The 12087-nt window shown below is 44.6% G+C and overlaps 1 protein-coding gene across 1 annotated transcript; it reads left to right on the top strand.

The window, feature by feature from the left end:
* The first annotated feature begins 14 nt into the window (after positions 1–14).
* C8H9orf78 (chromosome 8 C9orf78 homolog) lies at positions 15–5817 on the top strand. The gene is made up of 9 exons (XM_075835150.1): positions 15–186; positions 1268–1327; positions 2415–2466; positions 3354–3424; positions 3506–3583; positions 3802–3999; positions 4093–4229; positions 5104–5202; positions 5456–5817. Exons 1-9 carry the CDS (start codon positions 101–103, stop codon positions 5545–5547), a joined length of 873 nt encoding a protein of 290 aa, XP_075691265.1. The 5' UTR covers positions 15–100; the 3' UTR covers positions 5548–5817.
* Positions 5818–12087: the final 6270 nt, after the last annotated feature.

The raw sequence follows: 12087 nt of genomic DNA, 5'->3' as shown, positions 1-12087 counted from the left end.
CTTCAGAAGGGCGTAACTACGTCATCACCCCGCGCCGGAAGTGAAGCCGTGCTCCTTACTGTTTACATGCAAACCTGAGGATCTTCGTCTGGAATCTAAAATGCCAGCTGGTAGAAACTTCCGCAGACGCAAAGCCTCCAGCTCGGAAGAAGAGGCGGAAGATGAAGGGGTGACCAATGTGGTTAGGTCAGTGAGAGGTTCTCCTGGGTATTTGCAGGCAGTAGTTGCTCATCGCAACCAATCAGATTCCAGCTCTTATTTTAGAAGCCCTTTTGTAAAATGATAGAAACAATCTGATTGGTTCTCTACTCCACTTTTCCATTGCATCAGTATTTATAAATCTTCCCCTAATTATCTACTATAATACAATAAGAATATGCGGGAGAAGCTCATTGGTGGGTTGTTATCACATGGGCACCGGCTCTGTATTTACGCAAATTACTAGGAGAGGCGTTGGCGCATACAGAGATGTGAGCCGGTCCCACTATACGATATGTCACGTGACCATTAAAAGATGACATTACATGGACTTGCTCCTCTCTGCCGTATTGTTTATACTTTAAAGCTGGGTTCCCACGCAGCGTAAACGCTGCAGAATTTCCACAATGGAATACTGTTCCGTTTCATCCCATGTGACTGCTGCAGCCAATCACAGACTGCGGCGGTCACATGGCCTACAGCGTCATCCCAGGAGTCCTGGCTGCACTCAGAACAAGGGGCCGCGTCCCTATGACAACGCCCGGGGGATAAGTATTGGCTTTTTTGTTTTCCACAGCAGAGATTCCGACTGAAAATCTGAACCGCAATTTGGTGCGGTTTTTCCATCCGGAATTCCCTGAGGGTTTTAGGTCGGATATGCTGTATACTTGTACGAAGCGTATCCAACCTATGGAAACATACCCTATTCGGGCATATGGACCTCAGAGAATGGCAGGACTGACAGCCGCTTTGGTGCCATCCATACTGTAGGTGCCCAAACATTCAAATGTCCGCCGTGTAATGCTACAGTGGCCGCATTAGAGGAAATGTTTTGTTAGTGGTTAGAGAAGCCGCTGCACTCAGCTGATCGCCGCACCTACTTCCATTCAGAAAGGGGTCGTCTCATCAGGGGACCCCCTTAAGTAAGATTGTGAGGTAGCGTGTCCGGGTGTTTCCATAATGGTGAGTGATCGTACATTAACCCTATATTCCTATGACTGGATGGGGGTTTACACAATGCTGCTGTTCATTTTTGGTAATAATTTATATTCCTTTCTGCGCGTTGTAGGAGGAGACTTGTAGAAGCTAAGGAAGTGCAGAGTCTAAGGAAGCGACCCAATGGTGTAAGGTAAGGTACCTGGGTAGATAATGTCATCCGGATTTACATAAATACAGTTTCATCAAAACAACCCCTCTTCAGATTAAAGATGGGTAGCAGTACATGCCGGCAACCGAAATGAATAGAAACCATGTAATACATGGACGGGTCACACTTTGATAGCGGCTCCCCTAATAAAGGGGGATTCCAAAGCTAAACCCCTTTTATGACAAGTGGAAATGCGTTGTCATGCGTAATCTGTATATAATATATAGCACTACAACTTATTCAAAATACTTTGCTCTTTACGCACGGAGGCTGGAAACCCATCCTGATCTAATAACGTCTCTCAGCTGAGGGTTTGCTACCGTTGTATCCAATCTAGACAATCGTCAGCTATACCATGTCCATAAAGTGTTCAATTTTATTTATATGCTAGTGAATTTGCGCATTAGGCTTCGTTCACATCTGCGTCGGGGTTCCGTTCATGGGCTCGATTTCAGTCAGGGGACCCCACGAACGGAATCCAAATGGAAACCATAGCTTTCCGTTTGCATTACCATTGATTTCAATGGTGATGGATCTGGTGCAAATGGTTTCCGTTTGTCACGGTTCTGTAAGGTTTGCATTGTTTTGACGGAATAAATAGCGCAGCCGAATACGCTATTGATTCTGTCACAACAACGGAAACCTTACAGAACGGTGACAAACGGAAACCATTTGCACCAGATCCATCACCATTGAAATCAATGGTAATTCAAACGGAAAGCCATGGTTTCCGTTTGTTTCAGTTTGGATTTCGTTCTTGGGTTTCCCTGATGGAAAGTTCAGACGGAACCCATGAACGGAGCCCTGACGCAGATGTGAACGGGAGCCTTAGTTGCAGGGGTGGACAGACCATATATGCGATCTGTGCAGATACACAGGGGCCCAGCCGGTAAGCACCCGTCTTTCTTCATGTTAGCAGTTGAAACGATAGGGGCCCATATGCCGTTCTGCTCAGGGGCCATGTGTTGTCCGTGTCGGCCCCTCATTATATTCACATTAAAATGCCCGTGTTTCTAGATCGCCTTTTAACTTCCACAACTTACCATCAGATCCTGTGTTTTATCTACAGTGCTGTCGCTCTACTGGTTGGAGAAAATATGGGAGAAGAAGCGGTGTTGGTGGTAAGTCCACATAGCAATAAAGGGGTTGTCAATGATTAGAAAAACACGGCTGCTTTCTTTCTAAAACAGCGCCACACCTGTCGATGGGTTATGTCTGGTATTGCAGATCAGTTTCTTTGAAATGAATGGGGTTGAACTGCTATACCACACACAACCTGTGGACAGATGTGGCGTTGTTTTAGAACGATAGCAGCCTTATTTTTCTAATCCTGGATAACCCCTTTAAGGTAGACTCTGTATTTATGTTACTTCTGGCAAAACGATGCGCTGTTCTGCCTAGTGCCTGGTATGAGGGAGGGCAGAGCATGACAAAGGGATTCAAACAATACAAAATAGAGATTCTGTGTCATGCTCCGCCCCCACAGACCCTGAACTAGGCATAACACAGTAGATCTGTTTTTCCTGCAGTGTTCCTTTAAGGGGTGACAGGAGATTGGCACAATAAACGCTTTCCTATATCAGGATTCCAGTCCACCATTGATATGAAACCGCTAAGTTTTTTCATAAAGAAGCTCTGCAGCATCTGAGTTGAGTATGATGAGGTTCTGAAGCAGCTGAGGCACAAAACTGTATAATTCACAGATGCAGATGCTTTTTTTTAAAGAGATGGAGCGCTACAATGAGTGGTTTACCTCATTCAAGGAACTTCCAACAAAAGTGATCTGTCGGAAGAGATAAGCGGCGTCTATGTAGCAATGCTCATCTCTGTATAATTGTCGGGATCTGGCATCTTTACAGACATGTCAATGGAAATTTTTCATTGATGTGTATGTAGGTACATGAGAACTTCCATTGCCCCTTAGTAAGGAATCTGTCATTAGACTGGTAAAACATTACTGCCAGGAAGAGTTGTCAAGTTGGCATTCTTAATTTTTGTCTCTTCATAGGATGATCCTTTCAAGATCAAATCTGGAGGAATGGTGGATATGAAAAAGCTAAAGGACCATGGGAAGGATAGGTAAAGTCCTATATAATTCTGTGTGGCTGAACTAGGAAGCCGAAGCTCACCTGACCAAAATAATTCTGTTTCCTTCTTTAGAATCGGAGAGGATGAAGATCTGAACCTGGGAACCTCATTCTCTGCAGAAACCAACAGAAGGGATGAAGATGCTGACATGTAGGTGACGTGCCAGGGTGGTGCGATATGTTGTCGACCCTTCGTTGGTTGTAGTAGTAATGTAAATATAGCCGCCCCGGTGTGATGTTGGGGGTTGTCCTCCACTTCTAGACAATTGTAATATGAACAAGCACCATAATGGCGCACCCCAGGCCTGAGCCTCAATCTTTTCCGTTACCTTTGCATTAATATTAACGTTGCATCTGCTGCAATGTCAGGATGAAGTACATTGAAACAGAACTGAAGAAAAAAAAGGGAATCATTGAGAATGAAGAGAAGAAGGTGAAACCGAAGAGCGCAGAAGATTGTCTGTACGAGCTCCCGGACAGCATCAAGGTGTCTTCCGCCAAAAAGACTGAGGAGATGTTGTCCAATCAGATGCTGAGTGGAATCCCTGAGGTGGATCTGGGCATAGAGTACGTGGACGGTTTACTTAATATTCATCTGGCATAAGACATGGTTGGCATCATTACTACAGTTTTATATCTTCTTTAACTTTTTTTTTTCAGCGCAAAAATAAAAAACATCATCTCCACAGAGGAAGCCAAGGCCCGCTTACTGGCTGAACAGCAGAACAAGAAGAAGGACAAGCAGACTTCCTTTGTGCCCACCAACATGGCCGTCAACTATGTGCAGCATAATAGATGTAAGATTCAGATGTCATGGAGGGTGGATGATCAATGTTGGCCTCCTCCAGCAATGTGTGGCCCTAAGGGTCCTCTTACACGGGCCAACGCGGGCCGTGTAAACGAGCGCCGATCAACAGCTCGTTGATTGGCACTCGTTTGCTCCTTTCACAAGGATCGGTTATGTTTGTTGACAAGCGATTGTTACTACGATCGCTCGTCCCCATGCATTTCCATTATGTCAGCAGCACATGTCCTTGTTTACACAGGAAGAAGAACTGCCGACAACGATAATATTTTCGGCTGCATATACGATACAATCAGCCGACGAACGGGCGTTGACTCATTCATTGGCTGATCGTTGCCCTGTTTGCACAGGGCAATTATCGGGAAAGAGCGTTCTAATCTTAGGCTTATCTTTAGATAGAAATCAATGTTTTGACTCCCAATATACTGATTAACTAACCCAAGCCTTCTCAGATCCAACTACGGGAGGGCAGCTCCTTCTTCATTGATCATCCAAAAATAGAGTCTTCCAAGTAGACTGAGCCTCATGAACGTATCACTATATCCAAAAGGGCTAAGGCATGTAAATTGTGGGCCAAAACATTGATTTCTATATAAAGATAAGGCTGAGATTATAACAAAAAGAACATCGCCACTCCTGTTCGAAGGCTGTGTCTGGTATTGCAGTTCAGCTAGATTCACTTGCATGAGCTTCAGCTGCAATACCAGACACAGCCCATGGACAAAAGTGGTGCTGTTTCTGGAAAGCAGTTTCTTAGAGTACAGTGTGGAAAGTTGCTGTAAAGGCTTCCATTGTTTAAGATGAAAAACATGGCAAATTCTATCAACTATTTGTTCTTAAAGACACATTTTCCTTTTGGCTTTCAGTTTACCAGGAAGACCTGAACACCCCCATGAGACGTCACAAGGAAGAGCCAAAAGCACGTCCCCTCCGTGTAGGCGATACAGAGAAGCCAGAACCTGAGAGTGAGTATGACTTGACATCAGACGAGTTTGAAGCCGGGGCTAGACCGCAACACAAAATCAGGGCTGCAATTCCACTCCAATTATTCCATGTGGGTGGGTGGGGGGGGATATTGCATGTGACTATTGCAAAATTTCCTGCGTGGTCAGAAATTTTGCAACTTGGCCTAAACGATAGATTGTTAAGAGTCACATGACTGATTATTTCTATATGTAAAACTTTATTTATACTGATTTTATCGTCCTTACTCTTCAGAATCTCCTCCAAACCGCAAGCGTCCATCCAACGAGAAGGCCACGGACGACTATCATTATGAGAAGTTTAAGAAAATGAACAGACGTTACTAATGCTGCCGCCCAGAAATCTGTAATACAGGGGCGTCCGTTATCCGGGAGCTGAGAATTGTTCTCTCTACCTCCTCTTCTACCGCCAGGTAACGTCCAGTTAAGACACATTGGGCGTTGACCTTGAAGCTAAAGACTAAGACTTCTCCCTAAGGGACAAGGATTTCCATGTTATTCATGGATAAATAATTGTGTCTCTGTATTTTTTATTTTAATTTTACTGGTTTTGTATTTGGAGCATGGATACAATTAAACAATCCCTTTACCATCATGGCCACAGTTTTGCATTGATCTTGTGGTAGGCAAGTACATTACAGCAAGTAAGAGTCATAGTCCCTTCAGTGTACATTATATGTGAAGACTGTTTCTTAATATCTACATTTTATTCTGAGATTTGATCTCTTAAAGTTACAGGCCTAAAGCCTGAGGCTGCACTACTGGGAGATTCGGATGACAACAAGTCTATTTCTTTTAGGTGCAGCGTTCAGATCCAAATACACAAATAACTAACAGTATTCAAGTCAGGTAGGATGTAGATGTACTTATATTTGGTGATCTGGCTCCAGACAAGGTTTACATTGTACCCAACAGAAATCGGGAATGGACACATCATCAGAATCTCAGTACTGCCTGAGGCTTTGGGCCTGTCCTTTCAAATCCAAACTCCGCTTACAATGAAAATATTAAAGGGGTTGTCCCAAGATCGACATTCATTACCTATTCGCAGGATGTCTGATCATTGGTGGCCCAACTGATGGGACCCCCACCAATTATTAGAACGGGGGTTTTGAGACCTTGAATGGAGCTGGAGTCGACATGTGCAGAACTGCTTCATTCAATGTTGCTGACGGAAACAGCCGAGTACAAGGCTTAGCTGTTTCCTTCAGCCCCATAGAGATTTAATGAAACGGCAGGGTGCATGCGGGACGGTCACTACATTTAGGCTGCTCCTTACTGCACGGGGTGTCCTAAGGAGAAACGGGGGGGCTCGAGACCCCTGTTCTAGTGACTAGTGGGGGCCCCAGCAATCTGATATTTATCATCTATCCTGTTTTTTTATTTAACTGTCCGGCAAGGGCCTCTACCTCGCTACGCTAGGAGCTAACGTAAGTTTTCACTATAGTTTATGGTATTTTTCCAGTACATCCCTCATGACAGCACCACAGGAGGTTACCCTATTGACCTCTATAGGGACAGGAAAACAGAGAGGTTAAAAGGCCCCCCCACCACCCACTTGCCAGTGTTCTTCCTGTCCCTACAGGGTCAGGAGCAGAGAGACGTCGCTGCTGGAAAAACTCGGGTAGGGGGCGAGATCGGAGAGTCTGTGCACTCTCCCTTCTATTCCTCCTATGTGCCTAGGCTAACTACCTCTCAAACGAGAGGTCCCTTAGCTCCCAACCAAAACACCTATCTTACGGATCCTAGGCAGGGTTCCGGTAGTGTGTGGGGTTTGGGTTTCCAAAGCAGGCTCAGGCCGGGGCTGCGTGACCATGCGAGGACCGGCAGCTCCATACGGATGGTAGCGCCGGCAACCTCCTCTTAAGCGACCGCATAGCCAGAAGTTCTCAGCGCCTGCTATGACGCGGCCGCATCTCAATGGAATAGCCGCGTCGGGCTACTTCCGGTCCGTGGCCATCTTGGAAGGTGGGAAATTCAAAACGCCTGCATTTAAAGGGACCGGCACAGGTATGTAGTTAGAGCTAATACCTCCAACGTGGAATTATATATACAGCCTTAAGCATATATCTTGTGGATTGGATATTGCATTTGACTATTGCTTGTTGCGGTGATGGAACTACCTTCTTCTGATGGAATTCCAGATATGTCCCAGGGTCATGTGAGTCTTACCTTTGGGGTAAGGGTTACGACTCCGTATGTAAGTACACCATACTTTACCTGCCTTCTGTTTTCTCTAGGATAAAGATTCCTCTCAGAGACAAACTGATAAGAAGGTTAAAAAATGTGCGACTTGTGGGAAAAAACTGCCAGAGTCGCATAAGAAACAATTGTGTCAAGACTGTATTGCAAAACTACTTAAAGGGAAGGTGTCTGTATATCCAACATCATCAGATAGGTGCTGGAGGTGCCTCACTTCTAAGGGTACCATCCTCCATATTTTTGGGAATGTACAGTATTGTCCAGCTTTTGGCAGCAAGTAGAAGATTTTTTACGATCTCTTTTAGGGGTTGACATTCAGCTCGCCCCTGCTCTAGTCCTACTGCATGTGGGATTGGTGGATTTCTCTCCGGGTGTCAGAAACGTACTTTTTGATGTATTGCGGTCTGCAAAAATATTGATTGCAAAATACTGGAAATCTACAAAAGTGCCTAGTATGAGTGAAGTGATCTTATATGTTAACAATAATTGTGTTATGGAACGCGCTATAGCCTCTATTCAAGGGTCCTACGCTCGTACTTCCTTATTGGATCAATGGACTGACTCTACTTACTCCGACATACTCTTATGATTACCTTAGTTGAATATGTGGTCAATTTGCCGTATCTAGATCGGGAGTTTTGTTTGTTTGTATGTTTCTCTGTAAAAAATTTGATCCTTATCCCAATGCTTTGTTTGCAATGTTTCATTGCTGTATGTAATGATGAGATGTATACTGGATCAATAAAAATTTGTTTATCAAAAAAAAAAAAAGGGAAGGTGTCAATTTTTTTTTAAATATAATATTGCTTTTAGTATGATATTAAAATAAACTTTATTTATTTGTGTTCTTGTGTCGTACTTTTTACTTTATTCTTACTTTTACTTCTCTATGGGGGCTGCCATTTTTTATTTTTTTTCATCTCTGTATGTGTCGATTAACGACACATACAGAGATGGAATACGGCACATACATCCCCATAGAGAATGCGAACAGGAGCTGTTCCATTCACTATAGCGTACACCGTCTGTGTGGGAACGGCGCATGTGCCGCTCCCACACAGACCAAAAGGAAGGTCTTTGGCAGAGCGAAATCCGGCGCCATTTTCATGTGGACCGGAAGCCGCGGCCGGACAGTAAGATGACTGCTTCTGGCCATATGTTCAAGGCAGCGAAGACACAAGGTACAGGAGCCGAGGCGACGGCAGGAGCAGGTAAGTTATGTTTGTGTATGTGATGTGTGTATTATGTTCGTATATGTTTGTGTTATACTGTCTGTTTACCACTGTATCTAATCCTATACTGCATTCGCTCAGAAAATGGCAGCACACAGTGTAGGAGGTTGGAAGATTCATCCCCCACCTTCTCCTGGCACTAGCCAGGATAAAGGAGGGGGCATTGTGTGAGGACACTAGAGCGAGTGTGTCTACCCCAAATTTGCAGCATAAAGCAATGAGGTTGCTTTACCACATGCCAATGCTGCAATTTTGGGAATTGCTCCCTCTAGTGACCAGCACATGGAAATAGGGATGTCACGATACCAGAATTTGGACTTCGATACCGATACTTCGTTTAGTATTGCGATTTCGATACTTTTGCCAACAGTAATAAAAAAAAAATCTTCCGTTTTCTGATGTGGGGCGCGACGTGTGATTTTGAACGTGCCTCACATTAATAGTAATTAACCCCATCATGTTTCTCAGTCATAATGGGTTAATGTGTGAGGTACATGATGGGGTTAATTACTATTAATGTGAGGAACATGGAGGTTAAATTCATCGCACCTCGTGCCCCACATTAATAAGTGAATGAAAGCCGTGTTTAATTTTTTTACAACGTACACATCATAAATGATGCAAAAAAATAGTTGTGCAGGTTATTACCGCCGCGCCAATACTGAATGTGTGAATATTTTATGTATTGAGACTTATGTTAATGTTTATTGTAAAAAAGGTGAATGTGTATTTTTTTTTAATTTTAACAATACTTTGTTTTTACTTTATTTTTAAACTTTAATGTACTGACATATATCAGATATATGCCAGTCCATTAGCCTGTGGACGGATAGCACACAGGCAGTTGTTAGGACGTACCTCAGTATGCCCTAACAACAAGAAATATGGTAGGACAGCCCTGGGGTCCGTCAATAGACCCTGGGCTGTCTACCCATATATGGTATGGCCCTCGATCGCGTCACAGGAATTCCCTGTGACGCGATCCAGGGTCATCCCCCCTTCTCATTTTCTCCTGAATGCTGCAGTCCGCTGTGATCGCAGCATTCAGGGGAATAACGGCGGAGATGAGAGGTTTCTCTGATCTCCGCCGTTATAGAGCGGGGCTGCGGCTGTGTAATATAGCCATTGCCCCGCTCCTGACAGGAAGTGCGTGCGCGGTCAGCATGAGGAGGTGCGGCCGCGCTGCACTAATGAGCGGCGGTTCAGGCACTGAGGATAGAACATGGGGGTGTTTTGTAGAGCGCCCGCCGTGTTGTCTTCAGTGCCGCCGCTCATTAGTGCAGCGGCGGCCGCATCGCATCATCCTGACCCCGCGAACTTATCATGACTCAAGAGCGGGGCTGTGGCTGAATTACACAGCCGCAGCCGCAGCCGCGCTCCCATACATTCATGTATTACTATACTGAGCTGTGCGGCTGCGCAGCTCAGTATCGAAATACAGGAAATAGCGGTATCGTACCGTTTAGGGATGCACAGTATCGAAGTTTCGATGCACCGTGCATCCCTACATGGAAATGTTATAAATTAGAATCTAATTTATAATAGTCCCTGACTTGTGAAAAAATTAAAACAATGTGTAATCACTTATATACTAACTGTTTAACTGGAAAAAAAAATAAGAACATTTCTAGCGACATATTCCCTTTAAAGGGAAACCTAAAAAGCCCCCTCAGTTTGTGAGGTTTCACCAACAGAGGGAAACAACCTTACAGAGCTACAAAGGAAAAGGGAAGTCCGGTCGCTGGAGTTACCCCAAGGGGGGAAGGGGTCGAGGATATCTCCTCAACTCCAATAACTCATTTCAGCCCTCAAAAGCAATGACACCAAGAGTGTGGGGGGGGGGGGGGAAGACCCCTACATTTTTATTCCAACTGGACCAGAATAACCCAGAACCCCTGGGTTCTACAGATTATAGAAGAAGGGTACAAAATTGAATTCTCCTCCATTCCTCCAGAGAAATTTCTAATAACCAGGTACCAAGCAAAAGATCTTCATCAAATCCTTATCCTGGACATCCAGAAACTGCTAAAATTAAAAGCAATTACTCCAGTTCCCCACAACGAAAGGTTCAAATGCCACTATTTAAAAATATTCTTAGTCAAGAAACCAGACGGTTCTTACAGGACGATAATCAACCTGAAGTTACTGAACAAGTGGGTGAAATATCAGAAGTTCAAAATGGAGTCCATCAGATCGACTATTCCTCTAATAAGGGAAGAAGCGTCAATGTGTACGATCGGATGCGTACTATCACATCCCTATCCACCCCGCTTACCAGAGATTCCTCAGATTTGTGATTCAGAACGGTCCTTCCGTTCTCCACTTCCAATTTGTCTGTCTCCCCTTTGGCATTTCCTCCGCTCCCAGAATTTTTACAAAAATTATGGTATTCTTAAGAAGTCGGGGCATAGTCATTATCCCATATTTAGACGACTTCCTGTTGACGGCAGATACTCCGTCTATCTTAAACGGTCATCGGTCACAGGTTCTTTCCCTTCTACAGGAATTGGGATGGATAATCAACTTCGAGAAGTCAAGTTTTCCTCCCCAAAAACAGAAGATCTTCTTAGGAGTGCTGCTAGACTCCTCCCTTCAACATTCCCAAGGGAGAAACAAGTACTGCTAGTGACCGAAGTGAGGAAATTTTGGGGAAGGAGCACCTGTTCCATAAGAGAAGGAATGCGGATGTTGGGAATGATGACGTCTTGCATCCATTCCATGGAGTCCATTTCACTCCAGACCCTTACAGAATCTGATCCTGTCCCAGTGGGATCGGAAACAGGACTCCTTGAATTCAAGGATTCAGATTTCCGAAACAGTGAAGTCATCTCTCCACTGGTGGCTCTGCCCAAACAACATAAGCAAAGGGGGTCCCCTGGTGAACTTTTCCTTAAGTGGTAATTACCACAGATGCCAAACAGGGCTGGGGGTCGGTGATCCAAGACAGGCATTTTCAAGGCATATGGCCTGTTCAGATGAAGACTATGTCCTCAAACTTCAGAGAACTAAAAGCTGTATGGGAGACGTTCATAAGAGCTTCGCCCATCATAAAAGGGACGCACGTAAGAATGTTATCGGACAACACGACAGCGGTGTCCTTTCTTCGCCATCAGGGAACAAGACACTCATCTTCAGGCACTCTCGGCACAAATTTTCAATTGGGCAGTAGAAAATGTCCTATCGATCTCCGCGGTTCACCTAAAAGTCTCAGAGAACCGATCAGCAGACTTCCTAAGTCGGTAAAAAGTAAACCCAGGAGAACGGTCCCTGAACAGGGAAGTTTTTCTGTCAACACGAAGATGGGGTTAGCCACTAATAGACCTATTTGCCACAAGGAAAAATTCCCAGGTAGAGACATTCTTCTCCCTAAATCTCAAAGACAACCCATTGGGGTAGATGCATTATCCCATCCCTGGGATATAGATCTGGCCTA

Source organism: Rhinoderma darwinii, chromosome 8 (genome assembly GCF_050947455.1).
Source record: "Rhinoderma darwinii isolate aRhiDar2 chromosome 8, aRhiDar2.hap1, whole genome shotgun sequence".
NCBI classification, from domain to species: domain Eukaryota; kingdom Metazoa; phylum Chordata; class Amphibia; order Anura; family Rhinodermatidae; genus Rhinoderma; species Rhinoderma darwinii.
The sequence above is the reverse complement of the archived record's forward strand: the minus strand, read 5'-3'. Positions and strand labels throughout refer to the sequence as shown.

Coding starts and splice junctions, on each gene's coding strand:
- C8H9orf78 (XM_075835150.1), top strand. CDS start 101: ATGCCAGCTGGTAGAAACTTCCGCAGACGCAAAGCCTCCAGCTCGGAA. Junction 187..1,267: donor GGGGTGACCAATGTGGTTAG/GTCAGTGAGAGG, acceptor TGCGCGTTGTAG/GAGGAGACTTGTAGAAGCTA. Junction 5,203..5,455: donor AGAGAAGCCAGAACCTGAGA/GTGAGTATGACT, acceptor CTTACTCTTCAG/AATCTCCTCCAAACCGCAAG.